Below are 25,069 nucleotides of genomic sequence, written 5' to 3' on the forward strand. Positions count from 1 at the left end.
GTGACCTCGAGGCCTGTCTGTGGCCTTTTTCATACCCTATTCTCCATTCCTTCCTCTGCACTTAGTTCCATTACCTTTAAAAAACACTTTAATGTAACACACACATCCTTCTCATCATTCAGTTGTGCCCATCTCCGTGATAAATGAACATCCAGCGAGTCACTGCTGTCCACCAGTGCCTGAACTAAGCCAGTCAAAAGCCTTCAGCAGCTTTAATTATGAAAGTGATAATGAGAGAGAAAAGATTGTTTACTTTTAATGGAACAGCAGCAGCTCCAATTAATGCAAACAGGACCTGCTCATTGAAAAGCTATTTATCTGACATGCACACCAAAAAGTATTTGGACAGTTCTGAGTACATTATAATTCAGTTTTAAAAATTTAGGAGGGAGAACTTGGACAGCAGACAAAGTTCATACTCCTTCAGATGGTGACTATGGCATTAGCAGTCCAGGCAGTAGGTAGTAACCCTCTAATACCACCTTTCATCGACAGACTTTAAAACTGTCTGCAAAGGGGTGCTTCTCTAAACTGCCCTGGTTTACAGAAGGGAAAACAGGGCTGCAGAGATTCACTCTTGCCTATGGCCTCTTCCCTGATCTCAAACAAGCCTTCCAAACCTTAGTCTGGTGTTTCATTCCCTACATGCGTGCCTAAATGTTTAATAAACAAGCAAGAACATTGCTTTTCACAGTAAATATTTGTGCTTGCAAGTTGCACAAATTACAAATCTAAACTTCAGTGTAATGTTTTCTAGAAATGTACCCCAAAATCTATTTCAAAAATTTGAGATAATTCTAGTATTATTCACAGCATAGATCACAACAGAAATTATGGCAACTGATCAGAAATGAGGATTTTGAGTGAGACCATAAAACGAAACATTGATAAATTTATACAGGAAAAAAAAAGTAGAATTTATAAAATACCTTTTGAGTAATAAAGAACAGAGGTAACAAGGACTTAGCTGTGTCAGTGCACCTCACCCTCATCAGCTGGGGCAAAATTAAAAGTCCTTCTTCTACCAGATTGTGATATCGTTCTATAATGCAAACAAACGTTAACTAAGAAGACGACATTTCCCTTGGATATCCTGAGTTTTGTAGGTCAATACAAAATAAATATGGAGAATTTTGTTTCAAACATTTCCCTTTGGGATGGATTTTGATAGTAAAACCATTTAATGGGGATCTGTTGTTATGCTTGTAAGGCAGCAGCATGTTTAGAACATTTCATTAGCCAAAGAAGGTGGTTAGACTCAGTGCACCATTCATCTTCCACTTTCTGAAAAAACCCCGAAAGCTGTAATTTAGTGAGCTACAGAAAAATGTATTTACAGACACTACATGCTTCTGAAACATTATTGCTGTTGAAAGAGAACTGATAAATAAACATGACTTTGATAAAAACCTAAAGAAAGTATACCTGTGTCAAGACATAAACATCTGAAATTAAAGAAAAGAGAGCAACTTTCAATCACTAGTGGTGAGGGGAAAAGGCAAAAAACCTCATAGTGGGCAAACAAGAGTCAAAGCAAATACCTTCCCCAATTCAGAGAAGAAAAGCACTTTGCTCTATAAAACAAAAAGCATTTGTTGCAGACTGTCACATTAAAGCACACAGGGTCAACAGGTCAAAGCAAGTTCTTCTGAAAACAAATAATTTTATTTTAATTATGTTAACTTCAGTCACTATCCTTCTGAGTTTTGGGAACTTTTATGTGGAAGGTACCAGCAGGAAGAAGCTTCCCCATGTAACAGTCCACAATAACAAGAAGCAAGGAACAGACCCTGTGTAACAGGTGTTTCAAAAATAGGTAATTGACACAACTACATTACTCCCGATGAAAATATTTTTAAAGATTTTAAGATCAGAAACCAATTTTGGGCTTGGGGCAAACAGGAACCATGCTCCTCACATAAAATGGAGTACTGCAATGCAAATTCAGCAAAACCAATACTTAAGTTTCAAAGAAAAACTCTTCCTTCACAGGTTGAAAGAACCCACCTATAACTATATTTCAATGCACAGTATGACAAATTCAAATTACATCAATCAGTTCCATTGCTTTAAGTTAAAGAGCTGTCAACTGCCTAAAAAAGGTAGGCTATCAAACTGAAAAAACAAAAACATCCTCTCATTTAGCGGTATTATTTCACTCTAGCTGATCAAACTTCCACTTTGTATAGGCACAGTCACTCAGAACCCACTTATGCTACTGTCATTTTGCTTCAGTGTTCTCAAAACTCAGTGAGAGATAAGAATGGGTTTGCTGACCCTGTGTTTATGATACGTTACATAAAGCAAGGTGCTGTACATAAATTGGCAATCAGGTGTAATAATACACAAGAAAAATGCAACATGTAAAAAAGTAATAAAACCAAACACACATCATCTTCTGGCTCCTCCTGCATATCCAGGAGGAAGGTGAAAAAGTGAGTTTTTCTCAGGGGAAAGTAAATATTAGCATATATGATGACTTAAGCATAATCATTTCAGAGGAAATACAGTTCATCATCATCATTATTAGACAAACAAATAAATTATCATCTGTATTCTTACCCAGTTCTGGGGGCAGCACAGTAAGACGATTTCCCTGGATATGCAGTTCCTTAAGCTGGGTGAGCTCACCAATTTCTTTAGGCAGTGATATCAGGTCATTGTCTCTAAGACTCAGCTAAGAGCAAACATAAATTCAGTCAGAACAATTTTCAGTTACCATAAAGCAGCCCAAAAGAGAACTCTGCTCCCTCTGCCCCCACCTTTCTCCTGAATGCTCAGTTCTTCCAATTTATTAACAAGTGTCTTCTGGTAAACAAGAAACAGTTCCAGGTGTAGTGGTCTGTTCCTGCAAACCTACCCTACTACTCCTCAAATTGACTGGATCCTATTCCTACAAGTATTGCAAAAGTGAATTGATTTTCCAAGAATTTAGATAAATTACTTACTATCTGCAACTTTGTGAGCTTCCCAATATCTGGCGGCAGGATTTCAAAATCGTTGTCACTTAGATAGAGTGCACGAAGGGTGGCTGCAAATTAAATAGCAATATATAAACAGGGTGGCATATAACCCAACCATTTGAGGTCCAATCAATAAAAAGGAGTCAGGTTTGATTAATAACCCTGACTTGGTGAAAAGCCTCTGACATACCCAGGGCTCACAATAATAACAAGCAGGTCAAACTTAGATTTACTGGCTTATTATATTGTTGGTGAGTTCAGGAAAACATCTATATTCAAAAAGACTAACACAATTAACAATTTCTGCAACAGTAGACTCTGGCAGATTCTGGCAAATAGTCTGAATGCTCAGACGTGAGAATAAAGTCATTACTCTTTATTACCCCCGATTCTTATTTATTGCATCAATTTGCATCCTAAACAAACATTAAAAAAAGTCTGAGTTTTTTTGGCAAATATGCATCTATCTTAAGCTCTACAGAAACCACACTGGGAAAGAGATCTGAAATGAAATACAGGAGACTCAAACTGTATGATTTGTAATTTCCATGTGAAGTCTCAATGAAATTCACCAAAAAAAAGATGACCTAGCACAACTATGCAGCTTGCTATTATGGAACAAGCATACACGACAGCTGGAAAAAGGAATTAAAATGGAGACTCACAAAGAACTGTCAGGTGCAGCAGGAGAGAAGGTGGTCAGATCAGCAAAACCTCTCCTTCCCACCAGAGGAGATCCTATTTGTCTTACGTAGTTCACTCCTCCTCTTCTCATTTCACTAAATGTGACCATTTTTAATAATGCTGACTTAAAGATTTCCCTGTGCCAGGTTACAATCACAACATCCCTCAGAGAGCAGCACTCCTTCTCTCCCCTCACCTGTCACTTTGATGCTGAAGGCACCGATCCTGAAGCCACTTCAGCACAGTACACGGAAAAGCAGAATCACTGAAATCTAGAAAGCGCCAGAATTCAAGTTGCTCAGGCAACCATAATGCAGACCTTTTGCACATATGCATTACAATACCTTTCTGTCAACTCTCTGGGTATATATTTTTAGCATATGCAAAGATCAGCTTAGCTCTACCATTCCTCTGCCAAGCTTTGTAACCTCAGCATATGTTTTAATGTACTGGATACCTCAACATCCAAATGCTGTTAAAACTATTTTAGTAATGAGCCATCAAGAAGACATTTGTTTTCAGACTCAACACACAACAGTTGTGTTGCAAAACAGTTTATCTTCCCCTGAGGCTTGCAGCCCTTCATGATGTTTTAACTGAGTATGGGACCCAAGGAAATATTACTCAGAAGAAAACTAATATACCATTACTAAGCAAGTCTTCTCGTGTCCAAAGGTGTCAGGTAACTGTATGATAAATATTGCTGTGCTATGTAGAAATATTCAAGATATATTAAAAGAAAAACATAAACACTGGGAAAAAATCTGTTGTATTTTGGTCTCCATCAAATAAATTTCAACTGCAGAAAGCAAAGCACCATATCCTGAAGATCTGTAGAATTTTTAGAAAAGTTTCTTACTCAGATAGAAGAAGTTTCCCGGTAGGGAATTTTCATTTAAATTGTTGTAAGTCAAGTCAAGAACTTCTAGGGCTGGTAAAGAGCCAAATCCCCTTGGCAAGGTGTTTAACCTGTTCATGCTGTAAGTAAAGAGAAAAAAAAAAGAATATTACATCAGTATTCACCTTACCTAACAAGAGTAACACAGGTCACAAGAGTTTTGGGTTTTTTTCCCTTTTTTTCCCTTAAAAAAATGTAACCTATGCCAAGATTTCCTCTTGTTTTGAAAAGGGTTTGATGCTCCCAGATACTGAGCAAGTCTTTTGCAATGCAGACCTTTTTATAACCTCTCATTCCCATAAACATACTCAAAACTTAGGCACTCTGAAGGGATTGTCTGTTATGTCAACCAGCAGCCACAGTTGAAGCACACAGCACTAGGGAGAGAGGCGTCACAATGCCATGCTCAGCTTAAACAGTGTTCCATGGAGAAAGCTGGTCCTTGGTAGATGACTTCTAGCTAAACTACAAATTACCCTTTTACACATCATCTTGACCATTTGCCATTCTGCCACGTAGTTCTTCACCATGGTACCAAACACAAAGGGGAATTCCTCAACTGCATGGTGTTTATATTCATTGGTAACTGCTGCTCAAACCTCTTCTTAAGAATAGCAAATCTGTGTTACTGCAGAACTATTGATGCACATGGAACATGAAGTAAATAAAATGTCAGTCCTGTGACTGATGAGGCTTAATCCAAATATAGCTCAATCAGCCAGTCTTAAGAGGGTTTAGGACAGCAGTTCCCACCAGCAACAATCAGAACAACATCAGGAAATGTAACCGAAGGAAGAGATTTCTCTGATAACCTGCAGCAGACAAGGTAGAAAAAATGGTAACTCTTCTCTGACCTCAAAGAGCTTGAACAAGGTGATCCAGATAATCACTAGAGCTGCTGCAAAAATGAAGGCAGGCACACAGCTGGAGATACCTTCACAGAACCTTACTGTTTGTGTATGAACTGTTTGTGTATGGTTGTTTATCATATGAACAGAAAAAAACTACCTACCAGCTTCTTGTTCATAGTGTTCCTATTGCATGTACAGCAAATATATAACTTGTGAGTATGGATCTTGTTTCAGTTGGCACCCAGGTTTGAAAGCAAAACTGAGAAGAGAGGCATCCTCAGAAAGAGACTGTACAGGTAGCTACTGTCAAGAACAGGATTTTATTCTTATGTGATGACTGGAAACAAATATGACCTTTCAGATTTTGTCTCTAAACATAGTCTGAATTTGATTCTCTTTTTGATGCTAAAGTGATAAAGAACAGTCACAACTGAAGTCAAGAGGAGATGTTATGAGAATATATGAAGTCTGATCTAACACCTAGAACTACAAAAACTCAAGTCAAAGTACTGACAAAGTTGTGCAACCAAAAATAAGAAAGACCACATAACCATGTGAGGAAAGACAGGAGAAGAGCATCTACCACTTCTTTCACAAACTCAGAAAATAACCTGACCTTTCCTTACCCCTTTTGCATAAGCCAGCCCACCCAAACAAAACAAGAACGTATAGAGATCAGCGCTCTGGAGATAAACCTAGATGAAATCCTTCTTCCTCCTCATTCCCAATAAGAAGTCCCATCATGGGCATCCAGCTGCTGTAGTAGAAGCATTTAAAATACAGAAAGGCATTCTCCACTATTGCTACCACAGAGTTCTCATTGTTTTAAAAACTGGTCTTTATATCAAACAGGACTAAAGAAAGCAGTGCATTTTCTGCTAGTGAAAAGGGTTTTTTATCAAGTTGCCCTAATGGCCTTCCTTTTTGCAAGCAAGGAATGGGGAGAAAAAGAATGTTCTCCCTACTGACAAGAAGCAGAATGGTATCTATTCTTTGGCATGGATAGAGAACCACCTCAAAGTTGCTGCCCAGCACTATTCATCCCTGCAGAAGTTCAAGCACTGAGCTTGTGCCTCACCTGCCTTCCAAAGGTTACTTTTTTAAGCTTTCAGTGCTGCAGTACACCTTCCCTCTTTCCACATCACTTGACCCTTCTATGCCAAAACCCACCCAAAAATAATCTCTGCCCTTTATTCAAGGTTCCTCTCTCCCCTAGGGGGCTGTTCTGAAGCCCTAACACATGCACTGCAGATGATAAGAGGGTTTCTGGGCTGCCTCCTGAAAAACCTACTAGGGCAGAAAAGCGACTGACTCCAAGGATGTCCAAAGCAGAACCGATTTTGCAGAGCTAAGACTGGGTGGTAAATCCAGTGCCTGGAAGATTATGTGTAAGGATAGGATGAAGAAGGAAGAGCATTTAGTCTCTAAGATTTTACGCCACATGATACGTGAAAGTGGCAACTGTGGTTCCAGACCTGAATGTCTGTAGTTCCTAGCACCAAGTGGTCTTTTGCACATTTTTTTTTCCATTAATGCAGACTAGTATCTGAACTATATTAACAATGGTCACTGCTTTAATCCATGGGAAGTGCTCAACTTCTTCCTTCATGTACTGCAATACCTCTATATGCCATTCCAAAAATATTGCTCTAACCTCCAAAATACATAGAATCCTGATTAATATCTGCTCTGAAAAGCAGTTCCAGGTTTAAACAGATATTAAGGAAAGCTAGAGAGCTACTGTGACCAAAAAATAAGACCACAGAAGACAGATCATCATTAAAACATTTATTGGCATTCCAACAGTTCAAGATGCAATTCAATTTTCAGCAATTTACAAAAGTATCTAAAGCAGAATACACAGAGCCTAGCCAAAATCATTTGGTATTTTGAAGAGCAAAAAATGCTCAGTTTAAAGTGTTCAGAAGTTGGAATTTATAAAATACAAACATTCTTTCTAGGAGAAGCCTACAATGCTAGAGCTTACGCCTACCAGTGCTTTCCTAAATAGTTACACTGTAATATGCCCATTTAATTTTAAGAAGATCTTATGCTTCACATTTGTTTTCTTAATAATTCAAGAAAGCCCTCTGCAACTATAGTTATTATAAAGTATCACCAAATCTACCAGAATATAGAGTCTGAACACTTAAAAGAAACATCCGTGGCACAAATTCATTCAATACTAGCTCTCTGAACTAAATGCACACCACATCTAATATGTGCTGCTTCTTTTACAGGTTTAATATAAACTGAAATGTCTATAAACCCAAATTTGAAAATTTGGAATTAAAGTCCTAAATTAACATGGATATTTTTTTCAAATCAGAATATTGAAATAGAAATAAAGCTTGATTCTTATGCAGTAACCACAGAATTAAGAGGCAGCTGCTAGAGAAGTAAAAGTCAATAATTGTTCAGTTTCACTACAGTATTTGATGAATATGATTTGCTGTTGTCCTTAAATGGTTATCAGTATACCAGAGTTAAGTGCTTGATCACTTATCTGTTTATCTGACATCAGCTGAACACTTTGAAGCCATAATTCTCAAGTTATCCCCAAAACCACTTTCAGTAAGAAACTTTACTATCAAAAAATAAGAAGTTCCAGGTTCAGTTGCAATGACATTTGATAACACCTCTATTACAGCAAAGTTTTGCATTAAGATACGCACCCAAGGTTCAGGTGTTTGAGCTTCTGAAGGCTGCTTATCTGTGTAGGCAGCTCCTCAATCTGGTTGTTGAAAAAGTTGAGCACTTCTATGTTTCTCAGGTCTGCGATGTTTGCTGGCACAGCTGTGGGAAAGTTTTCACAGTGAGAGACTGCAATTAAAGCAAGCTACCCAGACTACAGATGCTTTACCAGCACCTGGCACTTGCACTGTTTGTACAGTGGCTGCAGCACAGAAAGCATCTCATTATTCCAATAAAAGCAAAGTTTATATCCAAAAAGCCTCCTATCTGGAACCTGTTCTCATTGCTGAGAGCACTCATCTTATACTCTTCAGAAATTACTACCAGAATTGTAAGATATTTTGACTAACAAAGACTACTGCAGAGAGAGAAAGACAAGAACAAGTGCTCTCATATACTAACAGAAGCAGGCTGTCCTCTCAATTCATGTAGCACACACAGGTCATAAAAGAGCAGAGCCTGAGAGACTTGGATCATTTCATTATTTGAGTGGAAAAGACATTAACGATACAAGTAGTTACACCAAGACAGCAGTTGTACTAAAGGTCTTTAACAACAAACATAAAATAATCCCTCATTTTTAGCAATAGCCCATTCTGCTTACTGCTTAAACAATTGAGTATCCCAATTCTCGGTCATTTAAGATACAACAAGTATTACAAAAAATGAAATTCAGCCCTAAAAGAACTGTTTAGCCAAGCCCATTTTGAGTTACCACCCCTGTGTGATAAACTAACTGGTCAATACACACAGGCTACAGTGGATTACCAACAAATCAATAGCTGGTTGTTATTATCTACAAAAAAGAAATATCAGGCAGAAGCACAATCTGAATGACTATGCTAATGGGGTTAAAAAGATATTCAGATTCACATCTTTTCCCCCTTAGTGAGATTTAAGCAGCCAGCCGAGTAAAGGAGGTTGGCAAGTCACCGGCACTGAAGCTTGCACCTGTGCTCAATATTCACCTTGGTTCAGTCTCAACTTTGACTGCATCAGGAACCCACTGAGTGCACATCTAAATAATTAGAAGGTTTTATGAGGCCATGATTTTTTTTTTATTTATCAGTGTAAGGCAGTCTCAGTCCTAAAACAGAGTCAATAATGTTTACAAAGCAGAACATTGCAGTATGTCACATTTACTAGATTTTAAGTCTAATTACACTGTGAACAATAATGGGATCCCTAACAAAGACTCTAATTACACTACATAAATATTACTGTTGAGGGCCTTATTCATTGCAGGAGGTTTTTAGGAGACTTTTATATAAAGTCATTAAGGCAAATCTGAACATTTAAAAGACCTCCCATTGTGGTATTTTCCAACTGGTCCATGCTTATCTGTCATTCAACGATAGCAAGAATTATGTGTGTTCACAAACTAAAGGGTATTTCACTATTACTGTTGTTTTAAATTATTCCCTAACAGAAGATAACTGAGGATTTTAATTGGCATAATTCAGCTGTTTCCAGCCTCAATATTTCACCAGAACAGTAACTACCAGTATTAAAATATTTTCCTTTCAGAAATTAGACTTCATAATCTCACTTTGATGAGATGGGCAAACCATGTTTCTGATCTTCACAGATACCGCATTTATGAAGACTAGGAATCAGAAGTTCTAGCAAATACAGGTTTTAGTTTAGTCAAAGCCTAAACAATAGAAAGACCAATACAGATATATCACTGTCTCCTGATACATCTGTTTAATTCCCACATACTGTATTTCATGTTGTGAATGACACATTGGATACTTTATATCATTATTTTCTTCAAGAAATACTAAAAGCTGCATTGGTAAGCAGGCTGAGATGAGAAAAAAAGGCTAAATATTTAGCACAGGATTTGAATGTAATACTTTTGTGTCTCACCCTGTTAAATCAAAATGAAAAGCCCCAACCCACAATTGTACTTTTTAGTTTGGAGGGAATGCCTGGAGGTATTTCGTGAGAAGGAAAAACAGAAGAGTAGGTCAAGACCATGCTTGTGGTAGGGAAGAGAGGACTTTTTCCTGTAATAGTTTATTTTCTGGTTTCTTCCCAGATACGTAGCAGACTGCCAAATCCCAAGACATTCATGTTCTGGCAATACTGAATTCCACTCGAGTCACCTTCTCATGATGAGCTGTGAGAGTGAACTGTCAGCATCCTGGTTCTATTCACCCACGTATTTACAGTACGAACCACAGTGTCTTAACAACTCTTCTAAGACCATCTGCTGCCCAGTGTCATTAACAACTCCCCCTCAGCAAATGCTAGTAAAATTTGGCAGCCCAATGCCTTTGCGTTCTCCTGTGAAGCTTCAGTAACATCATGAAGCTCCATTCATATTAAGTCTCACTTCACAAGACCAGGAACAGCTTCCTTCCCCTTGTTCAATACTGGAAATTGCATACAGTGATTCATTATGACAGCTACAGACTTCACCTTGATTTCAAAGGTTGGTTGACAGTGAAAGACATGGTCTACAGGCTGTCCACAAGGAATAAGAGAACTTTGTTCATGTTTCTGGCAATAAGGATTGGCAACTTGTTATACTTCAAAGCATTTATGCTCTTTTTGCCCTGAAGTTAGTGGCAATTCTTTAGGCACTATAACATCAAGTTCTCATCAAGTTCACTTGAGGCAACTTACTACATTTTATTCCTATGCAACCAGCAGCTGTTCAAAAGTTAACAAAATTAGTTCCAAAATACAGATAAGAACGACTGAATGCTACTATTCAATGCCTATATAAATCACCTAGAGTATCCTGGATCTGGGCCTTAGCTCTCTTTCAACATTGAGAACCAGAAGCCAACACCAGACTTGATCTTCACTAGAGGTCTGATGTTGCCCTCAGTTGGAGAGCAGACACTGGATTAGAAGGACCTTTCCAAGACAGCTATTTACCCTGCAGAGCAGCTAGCTAAAAACATCCAGATCAGTGACAGCAGCTTGAAATCACACATCCCAGATGTAACCCTTTCTCATAAAGCAGGAAGTCAAGAAGTTCTCATACCACTACTGACAACTGACATGCAAATCCAGCTCCTTGTCTATACCCAACCTCTGGCAAAGGACAAAAGCACAGGAAATGGAAAAGAAGAAAAAGAAGGCCATTATTTTCCCTCTAGTTCCGCTCTGTAACTCTTTGGCCATTCAGACAGTTTTCAATACAATTTCTCTGGTGGTGGCAGGGCCCTTCATACAGCTGAAAATACACAAGCCTCAAAAAGCCATTATTTCTGAAAATAGTCACCAAGATTATTTCTCTTAAAGCATCTGTGAAGCCCTGGGAAAAAACAGTAATCCTCACAACTTCAAAAGTAAACAAACTCAGGTGTTCGCAAAATTAAGTCTCCATTTCCTTTTATCTAGAAGATGAAATCTAGTCTGCCTTTTTTGTTTGTTTGTTTAGTAAAGACACTAAATATTAAACATTTCTGAAGATACTCTTGGTAAGAAAGATCTGTATCAAAATTTCCTTTACAATGCAAAAGTAAAATAAAAAACATTTCAGATATGGAATCTCAGATGAAAAAAACCCACAAGAGTCAATAAACTACCCAACTGAGTAAGTGAAATGATTTAGTAAAAATGTGAGTCTCCATGAGAAGAACACATGGTACATAAACTGTATTAAACATAAACTTCAGTTCATTTAAACCTTAACACTGAATGTTCAAAATAAACATAGTCCCACTGCTTGGAAAATGCTATCTATAATATCTGATTATGCATAAAATTCTGCACGAGTAAACTTGAAATCTCCTCAATAAATATGATCCAAAGGCTACAGAAAACCTTCAACTGAATTCAGTGTTTTTTGAATCAGACATCAAGAGAGATAAGAATTTTAATTTTTTAAAGTACGATTAATTCCTTTGGCAATCACATCCTTAGAAACTTAGAATAGCTGCAGAATCCCTGATTTTTCAGAATGTTTCTTTACTTAATGAAGTAAGTTTGCAGTACCTAGGAACATGATGTTCAGTAGTACTCCAAACCTTTACAGGTTCTAAGGGAATATTTATCCAAAAGAGCTATTAAAGTAGCACTACCTGACAGAGAAGAGATTTATAAGACTATGCCAGTTTCTCATTAACTGTTTCACTGAAAAGCTGGTCAAGAGTCAGAGTAAAGAGAACTCAATATAGACCTTTCAGAGTCCAATCAGTCCACTATGGATCCCAAGTAGTTTTCTTGCCAAGAGCAAGAACCCACTTTTTAAGACTAAAGTAAAACCTGAGGGCTATACAATATAATAAACCCAGACTTGCTAATCCAGTTAGCGTCAGCAGGAAGTTTTCATGAGTAAGGATCCCTTAGTGTAAAGGTCATAAAGACATGAAATGTTACTCACATTTCATGGGGGAGGAAGAATTTAGAATACTAAATATATAATGCATTCTGTGCATCCAATATAACTGTATTCATAGAGCTGGAGTCATGTTTAGATTAATTTGACAAGGGTTCTGTTATACTGAAAGAGAAGCAATCAGCTTCACCAAAATGAAAGAGGAATTAGCAGAGGGAGAAGACAACAGTTTTCATTTTAAATATTCATAGGCATGCTGATATCATACTTGGCAGCTAACTGGAGAGAATTCTGATCCCAACTGAAGCATACAGTACTTAATTTACACACTATGTAGTTCAGGTTTCCCCTTTTGCCCTCCCTTCACTCTTCCAAAGATGGATATTAATCTTCCTCACACTGAAAACATTAAAAACAAACTTGTCTCCTTAATCCTCAGCTCTTTCCAGGAACCAGCAGGGTTTTCTTACTGCAACTATCCACTGAAGAACCTCAGATACAAAACTGTTTTTAAGAATATGTTTAAATTATATTATAGTTCACTGATGTGCTACTGTGCTAACAAAGCAATTTGTCAATAAACAGTTTTCATTTAGAAGCCAGAGTCTAAGGAGAAGAGCAGTGAGCATAAGAAAGACTGAGAAGACACTGGGAATCAAGTGACATCTAGTGAAGAGAAAGAACAAATCTGTTCTTCTCTGAGAAGACAGCTTAAGATGTCAGAGTTTGGAGAGAAATACTAGAAACCAGGGGCTGAGGTTTGGAAGGGATTACTATGTTGAAAATACATCACCTAACTGCAAACAACTGAAACCACACCAAAATAGCTCACAAAAATCTGATGCTTGTTAGCTTTTTTTACAGCATTAAGGAATGATGTGAATAAGAATATATATAAAAATGTGGATATAAACATGCCCTTTATTTCTGCAAATAATTTTGAAGAAAACTAAGTATAAGACAAGCTTTTTGAATTACTGTAGTGAACCACAGCATCTTCAGTAACTGCTTTGTGAGAAGTGCACAGTTTAGCCAAGACACTCGCTGTCTTAATATTTAAGTCACAAGAAAAAAAACCCATGAGGTATACCATGCAAAGAACATTGAAGAACATGGGCTACATATCCTTATTACAGGTCAGATTATCTGTGTGTGTTGATACTTCAACAGCAGGTGGTTAAGAGAAATAACTTCTGCAGGACAAAAGAACTTTAGTTGATAGTGCTGAAATTTATTATCAGGCTTCCAGGAAATGCAAACAGTATCACTAAATACCAGTGAGTCTCTTTCAGGTGTTTAAATTGCTTAAGCATGATCTTTTCAGTTTCACACTACTGCACAGTTGCTGGCTTTAGATAAATCAACTAGTTTGAAGTTCGTTCAGTGCATTCACCTTCCTCTTCCTCAATATTCTCTTTACTTCTGTCTATTTAACATGTTTTCTGTAGTTTACAAAAGGGACTAACCAAAGATGCCCTGCACACCAGGCCTTGAACAATTACTATAGGTTACCCTCAAAAGTGAAGATCACTTCAGTCTCTTACTCAGAAGTGTCCATCTACCTATGTGCTTAGCAGTGCTTATTTACAAAATTCTGCTTTCAGTGTGTCTAAAACATTTTTCATAATTTCAGTTTGCCTTATTAGCCAGTATTTGGAGTTTACACTTTTTACACCACTGAAATGTTTTTAGAAACTCACATAGGACTATTTCTCACTGTAACTTGGATCAGCTGAGTCCTTCCCCTATTCAGCATTGCAGACTGCTGTGCTGACACTGCTTAGTGGGGACACCAGCCTGTCCTCTAAACACACTCACAGAAGAGGCTGCAGTAAAAAAGCTCACTGCTCAAAAGCAGAGTCAGCACATGTGTTTCTTGTTCCAGTTCTCAGAACTGGGAATAAATTAAGCTCCCTCCTAGTTTGGGCTCCCCATACCCAGTATTTAAAGCCACCTCCTGAAGTCTGTATGGTACAGACTTAATGCACCTGTGCCTCTGTGTTAGCTTACCCCAGGCTTCAGCTGACTCTACATTCCATTTCCAGCTATGGGAGATATTACTTCAAGATGAGCAACCAGTTACCACATTGCCCATCATCACATCAAGATAGGAAATTATTTCACCCCAAAGGTTATGCCATAGGATGTGAATGGAAAAAGTAAGAGGCCAGATGGTGAATGGTCTGAAGGGAAATGCTGCGTCATTATCCACTTCAACACACCTGACTACTAAAAGAACAAAAAGAATACATAGAAAATATAGTACAAAACCAAGTACACAAAACTACATCCAGTTTCTCCTCAATCTAGACCAAATCTACCTTGTCGCAGTCCTTCCATATTAGAAGCCAAAAACTTCCACATGGCTTGCTAGACAGTAAATTCTATAACATAAAATTAAGCTCTTTAATAAGGTGAGTTCACTTTTGCAGTGTTCACTAACTTTGAAAATACCAAGTGCAAAATAGTCTGTATCTGGCAAGAGGATTTCCATTACAACCTGTATATAAACACGGAGAATGATCATTTATATGGGGCTTCTACAAAAAAATTACATCTATTTTAAGCCACTGGGAAATAAGTGAAGACACAAGAAATTTGTAGTAACATGTCAGAAGACACTGAGACTTAAAAAAATGAGTTAATATGATTGCAGGTGTCTTTTAGTAAGTGAAGAACAACAGTTTCTGAAGAACTACGTTCAAAACAAGTGATTTGTGTCTAGTGTTGTTTTTAGTATGGTCACTTTACTTATGATGCAAAACTGACTTTGGTGCCATACAGCACAGACCTTCACAATTTAATTTATGTGTAAATTGGGTGGTTTCTGCATGTATCCTTATACCATTACAGCACAAAACTCTTTCACACATTATTCTGTTTCATACTCACAAAGCTTCTTAGAAGCAAAGCTGATATTATATATATTTAAAACTAAAATGCTCTACCATCTGTATTTTTTCAGAACTAAAGGTTTGGGGCTTTTTTCAGGAAGAAAAGAAAAAAGCTAACAAGGTATTTAATCGAAACATTTGAGTAAAACCCAGATGCCACAAATTTAGTAAAGCATATGTATAGGGATCTCCTTTTTCCTCCTTTTCACATCCTCCTATGTACTGCATTCATAAAGATATTTCCCATTAGAGATCCCTGCCTCAGAAATAGGAAGTAAAACTAAACCAAAATATACAAAAAAATGAAGGGCTTGCAGTCAACTTAAAGCATCCCTCCCACACACAGTTGATAGACCACTGCCAGGCACAAGTCCTGTGCTTTGGACACAGCCCTAGTCTCACTATGCAGACATTACTTGTCCCATTTTGGGGTATATTGTGTTAGGACAACAGCACGGAATGACTTACTGGAAGGAAGCAGAGGCAGAAGCAAAGTAAAGGAGAATACAAGAAGCAACAAAGACTAAAGAGTACACAATCATCTAGTTCCTTCCAGAAGTCAGTAAATATGCAATATAAATAACCTGATACCAAGCAAGATGCAAAGTGTCAGACAATACCGGTGGGAGAGACCATAACACATTCAGCAGACTGGAGAAGACAAAGCAGCTAGACTGAGAAGGAATTCAGGACAGGCAGATGCAGTGTTGCTGTCTCTGGGCTACCTCCAACACATCCAAGTATAGACTACACCCAGAAGGGTGACTCAGAAAGGAGACATCCTAATATAAAAATGAAACCAAGAGATTTTAGCAGCATGCTAAAAAAGATCAAGGACACAGTCAAGAGGGTTAACAGCAACAAAGGGACAAGCTTCTGTGCTGTTCACACACAGAGAGAAAAACAATTTAGGAGATGGCAGAGCAAAGAAGCAGTAAGTCGTGTGAGCAGGAAAAAAAAAAAAAGGAAAGTTTTGAACTGCTCTGCTGAAAGAAGGCAAAATGTACAATGATGAGAAGGGGTGACCACATGGATGTCAAAAGAACATGATCAATGAGACACAGCTATTCTGACAGGAGCACTATGTGAACTCGAACAGAATTCAGGTCTGGAAATGGGAACCAGCAGCAAAAAACTAATGGATCACCTCACTAAAAGGAAGAGACTAAAGATGAGTAAAGGACTACATGAGAATCAAGGGAGAAGCAGTGCAAAGATCACAGAACAGTACAGGACAGCAGATCAGAAGAATGGTAGAGGAGGACAGAGAACATGACATCAGGTAACACAGAAGAGGTTTGAGGAAAAAATAGCTGTTCCCAATCTCTCATCATTTAATCATTTAACAATACTGGGTAAGGAATCAGAGCACAAGAGCAAAAGCATATAGAAATCATTAGTAGTGAGCTATGAATAGCAGGAAACTTCTGAGATCATTTACAGGCAGCACAAGAATAAGTGAAGCCAGTGAGCACAGGATCACCTGAGGTTAAGGAGACTGAGGAGAACAGTAAAAACTAAGTTGCTGTCCACCATCACCTACCAGGCGGAATAAACAGCTACCAGCCACCAGGAACACAAGCGTCTTCCCAGGAAAACAACTGCTAAATATACTCAAACAGTGACCTCTGCTGGACAAACCACAGAGTGCTGGTACTTGCACGGGCAGCAGGAACACTCCAGGTACAACCACGTAACGACACAGAAGCTGGAATCTCTGAATAGATTGCTGCAAATGATTGCAACGTTAATTAACCACCACTGACAGATAACGCAAATAATTGTTACAGTAGTTACAAGTCAAAGACTTACTGCACATCCCAAAATAAGTGAAAATAAAACAGGTTGGCAGCGTAATAGTTGCACATGTATTGATGACAACCAGCACTCACCCTGCTGTCAATGCTGAAGTAACCTTTAATACCCCAGCCTGCTTTTCAGTCACATCTTCCCCTCTGTGACCTTCTGAGTGGGATTATAGAGAAACTGAGCTTCTGAAACCTCTTCAAATACACTTCCTATTCACAATGTAGTACATGGATTTTAATTGTCAAAACTTCAGGAGCATACCAAGTAAGGATTTCCCATTCCATACTAGGATGTGAAATTTTGTATATGTTTTAAGTGGCTGGAGAATACCTTGAGTTAGCCTACCTATCTAAAGTTAGAAGGCTCAGTATGCCTTCATACTTTATGGCAAAATAGTACACAAAAGCTGCTCTGCTAGGAAAAAAAAGTAAGGCAAGGCATAAGCCACATTTTTATGCTCTATCAGTTTTCTTCATAAAAGGAAGTTTTCTCTGTTGCTAGTTCTGCTCCAATTATTGCTCAATTACAAATCTAGTAGCACAAGGAGACCAAAAGTTGAAACCTAATTTACCCACTGACTTCAGCCTGCAAAGGTACTTTTTTCCAGTCAAAGGTAGCCATTTGTTGTTCTAGCACAATCAATTTATAAATAAAGTAAATAAATAAATAAATAAATAAACCCTCCAAACCCATGAGCCCTGAAGACACATGACAGACAAACCCTACCATCAGCTGGGAAAAAATCCTCATCCTGACTCAGATGATCTCTTTTACACTGTCTCCCAGAGCTCCACCTCATTGTGCTTGAAATTATATAGGGCAAGGCCCAGATTAAAAACAGACAAGCATGGTAATATCCCTTCCTCCCCCTGACCTGGGCTCCCCAGAATCTCAATATTGTGCAGTTCCCAACCGGTTCCCCAGAACCATTATTAAAGCACAAACTCTAGCTGAAGCACTCTAACGAAGTAGATAGGTCTGAGTTTGATTTCAAGAACTTTTATGACAGATTCCTTAACACATGACTGGCACTGCCACCCCAGCATGAACCACGGAGCAGCAATGTGAGAGGAATCGCTGCAGCTGGCCCTGCAGAACAGGCAGATCTACACCAACACCTGAAGGTCACTTTCATCCTGCACAGAGGCATCAGATGAGCAAGTGGCCCAGATTGCTGCAGACTTCCAGTTACACTCCACCTGAACTTGAGTGAAGCAGCCCTAAGTAGAAATACATAAAACAGAAGCATAAATACCCGTAAAAATTACTACTGTTGCACAGATGATGCAGAAACAGTATTTATGGCTGACCAAACTGATCAAATGTGGTTTCTACAATAGTGTCCTATGGTTCAAACTCCCTCTGTGCCCCTCTAGCACAGCTACCCCAATTCTCTACCACTATTCATGTCCCATAAATGATCCTATTGAACAGGAGGTGAATGTTACCTGTATCTCCCTCAGCTAACATCAAGTGACATGGAACAAAAACAACTTGGTCACATCTACCCAAATTAATCCACCACACTGAAGGGCAGGTATCTATGGTTCAGCCACTTATTTTCACCAATTTAAACAATGTTTGTCAGGACTTCTATTGCATTTATTTTGATAGTAGCCAACGGCTTCAAAAGACATCTGGGTCAAGATCAGACAACTTACACAGGCTAAGACTGTCTTCAATTTTGCTTCTCAGTATACTGGACAGAAGGCTTTAAAATGACTAAATGATGGAACAATAAACTCCCAGTACAACACACAGAGAAACTGGCCTCTATGTCTACATTATACTAAGAAAAAGCACAAATACTTTCCTGCTTTCTACTGGATTGTCAAGAGACCCTACAGAGGAATCATCCCAGCTTTGTCACTTACACAGCACCTGGTTCAACAAGACTGCACAATCACAGCTATTTAGCTTCACTGAGAGTTCTGCTTCTCATTTTGAAGCACAAGAATTTCTCACCAAGAAGCAAAGGACAGACTCAGCTGTTTCAGAAGTCACCAAGAGCAGAAAAAGCCAGTTCAAGACTCCTCCATTAGCACCAGATAGCTGAAAAAAATTCAGCCTAGTATAGATCCAGAAAAATCAATGTGAACTTGAGTACTTCTGATAATGAATGATTTAGATACATAAATGCAGTACAAATGGCACACTAGAAATATTAACAAAATCCATGCCACAATAGTATTCTGAGTAGTACCATGGATTTAATAGAGCAGTCCTCATACTTGCTAATGAAACTTTACTTTTAATAGTTTTCTAGCAAAAATGCGAAATATGTTTACATAAAAATATGCACATCCAGTTTTTACATTTATTTATTCTTTCAGATAGACATATTTATTCTAAAACAGCAAAAAAATAGCTAGCAGAACACTCATTTAAATGGCAGAAAACTAGTAGAAGATGCTAATATGACCTTAGTGTAGCATGTCAAGTGTCACTGCCATCAGCTTCCTAGTCATTTTAAGAACAATCTGCTAAGACAATTAATTACATAGCTTAAAAGATTAGGTCAACAGTGTCAAATATGAAAATATGAACTTGAAATTTAGCCTTTTAAAAATGTGTGCTGTCTATTTAAGTGTCTACATCCATTTGTGAAAGAAGAGTAAGTTTCAGACTTGATGAGTTACTTCTCAGAAGCAGCGGTCTTCCCTTCCCATGAAAGAAACCCAAACATAGCAATTAGAAAGGCTGACAGAATCCCTTGGCTGAGAGAAGGCATATACTTGCAGTCTGCTGATAAAATGGCTACTTTAGGAGAAAGCAGTTAATTGAAGGCTAAGATTTAACGTAATGTAACACAAACTTATAGTCATGGCAATCTTTAAACTGGTATTTTGAAAACTAAAACTACTTTAAGCATATGGCACATTCTGGATTTTTCTTGAATAGTTAAAGTCAACCTGAGCACATCCTTCTCAGCTGCTCCTTATTACTGGATCTTCCCCCCCCCCAGTCAGGTCTGCAGCTAAGACTCAGCTAGGGCGTAGGTTAGCTACTCAGCTTTTCAGTGTGGAGCTCGTGATGAAGCACATGCCCTCCCCAGGCTCAGATCTGAGACAGCCAAGTTTACTGTGATTCAAATCTCCATGCAGGAGCTTCAGCCTGTCTCCTCTTCCTCACAGCAAGGCAGACAGCTGCTACCTGCCCAGCCAGCTGTGTGTTCAGCTGAGATCACCCTTTAGCTACGCTAAGTTTGCAAAGCACCAGGTGGAAGAGCTGATTCACTGTCAGTCTGAAAGTCTGTTAGACTTCAGAAGTTCTAGGAATTTTACAAATCTCAGAGAAAGAATAGTGATGTTTACAAACAGTAACATTTCCAACTCATTTCATCCTTGTGCCAGGTAAGCAGCCATTCAGACAGAGATACCAGAGCAAATAATCAGGACCAGAGAGAAGCTTTCCTGTCAGCACCGAGGTTCCCAACCTTGGGTGAGCTGTCTGACCACAAGCATTAGACAGAGTTATGCAGAATGAACTGCTACCTCAAGGTGCCTGCAGCCCTCCAAAGGCTGCAGAGAAAGCTGAAGTGGCTGAGGACAACTAACTGCCTAGCTTTCAGAAGCTCGAGTTCAGAGACAGCCATCCCCTTGCAGTACCTGAGGGAACCCACAAAAGTCACCAGCTGGGTGGCCCCACAGCCCAGCTCCACCAGTGGCTGATAACAGATGCCAGATGGCAATATGCCCAAATAAAATTTACCATAATCTTTCTCAAAACATTCTCCCAGCTTCAGGATATTTTTAACTTCATGGCCTTCTAAACCATGGACAGACCTGTATGTTTAACAGTGATGCACTTTGGATTTACCCTCCCTTAACTGGCCCATTAATCTACCCATCAGTCATCATTTACATGCCAGATGGCTGGAAACTGTGGGTCACATTTGTAATGAAATTGAGATTTCTTTGAAAACTACAATGGGATAAAAACAAATAGCACGACGACTGTCTAGAGGGCACTATAGAAGAAGGGTCCTGAATAACTAATTCATACTTCTCACAGTCAGTCATGAAATGCCCATAATTTTATCTATTTACTACTACAAACTGTTTGAGCTACACATTAGTACCCAATAAACTGCATCCAGGGAAGTGCTTATGTGCTAAAATCTAAGGATATTTGTGTTTTTCCTCACGTTTAATCCTTTACAAATGCTCAGGGACTCTAGTGACACTTTTGCATTAATTGACATGTTTTAAATAATACATACTACCTTACATCTCATGCAGCAAGAAGTGTAGAGTTTAACAGGCTGGGTTTTATTGGTTTGTTTTTGGTTTTTTAGACCCATCTCAATTTGTAAAGATTTCCTTGGATACACCCTAAAGCACCTACCTAGTCCTCTTGTCAACACATACCCACTTTATTGGTTCCATTCACCTCCCCATTTCATCTCTCCAGTTGAGTTTCAAAAAGAGAAGGACTGGTTTAGAGAGAAATCCACTGGCATACGCAGAGAGCAGACAAGAACAAGAACATCAACAAAACCAACACTTCTCTTTAGAAGATGCACAGCAACAGGGATGAGACCAAATTTACTGCCTGAATTTCAACAACCAAGAAGCAGGAATGTTTGCACAAGATACTGGTAGATAAACCACACAAACAAAGAACAAACAACCCCCAAACCCACAAAAACTTTTGCCTTGCAAAAGTCAGTCTGATATCTGCCTCCGCCAAGTTAAGTCTCATATTTATGTTCTCAACATGCTATTTGCCAACACCTCACTTAGGGGCTTCTTTACTGTGGGAAGCAGGGTCCACAAGCTGAAGGTGGTGTGTGCAGTATGACTAAGAGACAGCTTTTGTTTGGACAGAAATAGGCTACTTGACTTCCACACCTATGCTTACATTCAGTTGGCCTTGCTCATACATGTTTGGTTATAGATATAATGCACTGGAGTTGTAATTGCTTTGCTTCAGCCAAATTCATTATCCATTCACTAAAATGCAAACTGTATTGTTTCTGATACAGCTAAAGAGATTTCAAAAGCCCTCACCTTAACATAAGGACTTCAGAGTCATGGTAGGAAGTGGATTTCTGACTGAACTGGTTACAAGACTGAGAATTACAGATCTTCCAGTACATTGCAGGTCTGTATTGAAGCTGTATTGAAAATAGCTGCTAAGTCACACCCTCCATCTCTTCACTTTTAATGAAGTACTAACCAAGAAGCACCACTCTTAATAGTGACATTGTACTCTAAATCAAACTAGCAATGTCAGCTTTTCCATATTACTTAACTGCCTGCAATGAAGTCCAAAACCAGGAATATACTTACTTGTAAGCTTGTTGTGACTCAGAACCAGCTGTGTGATGTGGGACAGCGTAACTGCAAATGAAGAGAGAAAGAAGTTAGTTTATGGACATGGCAACTGAGAGCTTGTAGCTATTTCAGCTGATAAAAAAAATAGTAAAGTTGTTCTCTCCACTCTAGTAACTTGATTCCTGTGCATTGTCAAAACAAACAAGAGAAGATCAAGACTAAAGGACACATCCACCTACTCCTCTGCCCTTTAACTTTACATTTCTGTTACTGCATCAGACACAACTTGAGAAGCTTTTACTCACAGATACAGCAACCTGTTTCAGCTAACCCTTGAAAAAGCTCATGACTTAACAGAGGCAAATATAACCTGTTAGCAGAACGAAAGCAATCACTCAAAGGCACCATCAGATCAGAAAGTTCCGTGTTTTAAAAAAAAAAAAAGCACTACCATGGTTCCCTGTGCAATTGTGGGTTGTGAAGGAAGGAAATGCACGGAGGAGAAAGGAAGAAACAGTGCACCCACCCCAAATTTCTCCTAAAATTTGAGCACTCTTAAGTACTGCCTGCATCACCTCACAATGCAGAACAAGAGGACAGGGAAAGAAGCCCACAGGAAGTCTGTAAGGGTATTGTAGGAAAATCATCACTAAAGGGCAGACAAGCAGCTTAGAGCAGAGCTCTAAGTTTAAAACATAAAAGGCACCCCAGCATCTGAACCATAAGCGACCATGTAACACTACTGAGTGCTTACCCATACAGATAAATACAGGATTGCAATTTACCCAGAAAAATGAGAGAAGATACTGGAGATAGTAACAAGCTTGTGAACAAATGCCTAAGTACACTAGTTTCTCTTGGTTTAGCTGTTTTCTTAGCTGTGACAATCAGTCAACATTTCATGGGCCCTTGATATCCAAGCCTGACCACCAAGAACACAACCATCAGAAGGGCAGCCCTACCACTTGACATCCAGAGATGAGAAGTGCTCTAGTCTCATGTCTTCAGTTCCAAGGCAAACTGACATCACCAATGCCAGGGAAAAAAACCTGTTTTCCTGCATTTAACTTCAGAAAAATGTCATTCTAGAGCTCTGAGGCTTTACCTAGACTTAACAGCATCAACAAAAAAATTTACTTTGTACAGTATCAAAAACAATAATGATTTTTTTCGTTTTTTTTTTTTTTTAACAAAGCTGCTTCCATTTCGCTTTGCTTTTAAAACAGATGAGTCGAACTAAAGTGGCAGAACAAGACCAACTAACACCACCTCACCCCCATACTAAAGAGTCAGCATCATGCCATGGGCACAATGACAACTGGACCCCTGCATCGCTTCTGCCTGGCAAAGGTCTGCAACACCCATGCTGAATTGTGGGTGCAGCCACTGGGAAGTCAAACTGGGCAGTCAGGTACAGTGTATGTTCTAAGAGAACTTTTGCACTATTTCCTTTTCGACTTCAAAGTTGATGCTTTTTTGGTTTATTAAAGCAGAACAAAGACTGAAGATGCCACCACGCTTCTGTGGCCTTGACTAGATCATTCTAGTTTTGCATAGAGCTTTGCCAGTTTTAGAGAATCCAAAATTCAGATGATCTGTTTTTTATTTTGGAGTGCATAATGAATTTCATTACAGTAAGACCATCCCCACCACATGCCTTTTAATAAAAGCAGCTAGAATGACTTGAGAAACGACACGAGGAAAGCTCAAATTTAGTTCATATATCCACCATGATTTGACTTTCTTCACTCTTTTCTGTCCATTAATCATTTATTCTATGAAGAAGATATGACTTCTGTGATTATTTGTTAAAACTAAGGCTAGACATATCCAAGGTATCAAAATAAAACAAACTCTTTTCATGAGAAATGATAAGATCTTCCCCTGTCTCACTATGGGAAAGCATAAAAATCAAAATGACAACTCACATAGACTAAGAGAAGTGTTTAGGATTTTGTTTCTGTGCTCAAGATGCAATTCAATATTTAAAAGCAGGCCAAATAATATTTAACTCCTGCAAAAAGCCAGCCTCTTCTAAGGAGACAGCACTTGCATGAAACTTGCTTGCACCACAGAAGCATCAAGTCACTGAGCTGCACTAAATGCTACATAGCAGCACAAATGCAAGTAACGGCTCTGGATCAGAAACAAACTGAGCTCAGAAAATGAAGTATTTTACTAAGAGAGAACAGAGGCAGACCTCAATTTAAGCCAAGTGTTTGCACATGGTGAACCTCTCCTGCCACAGTGTCATCATGTCTCTACAAAGGAAGTGTGGATGCTTATTCAAGGGCAATGAAGCTTTGGGGCTGCAGACTTTGGTCTTCTGAACATCAAACTCCTCATGAATTTAAATACCATAATGTTCTGTGCATATTTAAAAGTAAGTCTTCTAACTACACCATCAAGCCATGTGCACCACTGGCCTTTAGCAACACAAGGTTAGAAGCATTATTCTCACTACTCCCTCTCCTTTTTTGTCCCACTACTGTATTCTTCAACTGACACTATTTTCAGAAAGGTTTCTTCTCTCACACCTATACAGAACAGAACAAAGTCCATATCAAAAATTTCAAGGCTGAAATCCCTAGACCAAAGACATTTGAATCTGTATTTTACTGTCCAAATTTGACTGAAGTCTAGACACCTTGTCTGAGACTCCACTATCTCAGTCAATCCTGATGCATGACAAAAAAA

The 25,069-nt window shown here is 38.7% G+C and overlaps 1 protein-coding gene across 2 annotated transcripts in view; it reads right to left on the reverse strand.

Moving 5' to 3' along the window:
• Nucleotides 1-25,069, reverse strand: part of RSU1 (Ras suppressor protein 1) — a 103,725-nt gene that overhangs the window by 72,903 nt on the left and 5,753 nt on the right. For both annotated transcript variants that reach the window (XM_032113372.1, XM_032113383.1), the window contains exons 3-7: nucleotides 22,388-22,438; nucleotides 8,072-8,192; nucleotides 4,507-4,625; nucleotides 2,949-3,031; nucleotides 2,563-2,677 (exon numbers count right to left, since the gene is read on the reverse strand). In XM_032113372.1, the coding sequence (XP_031969263.1) occupies nucleotides 2,563-2,677; nucleotides 2,949-3,031; nucleotides 4,507-4,625; nucleotides 8,072-8,192; nucleotides 22,388-22,438 (489 nt within the window). The remainder of the gene's footprint in view (nucleotides 1-2,562; nucleotides 2,678-2,948; nucleotides 3,032-4,506; nucleotides 4,626-8,071; nucleotides 8,193-22,387; nucleotides 22,439-25,069) is intronic.

This window comes from Corvus moneduloides, chromosome 1, assembly GCF_009650955.1.
Source record: "Corvus moneduloides isolate bCorMon1 chromosome 1, bCorMon1.pri, whole genome shotgun sequence".
Lineage (NCBI taxonomy): Eukaryota > Metazoa > Chordata > Aves > Passeriformes > Corvidae > Corvus > Corvus moneduloides.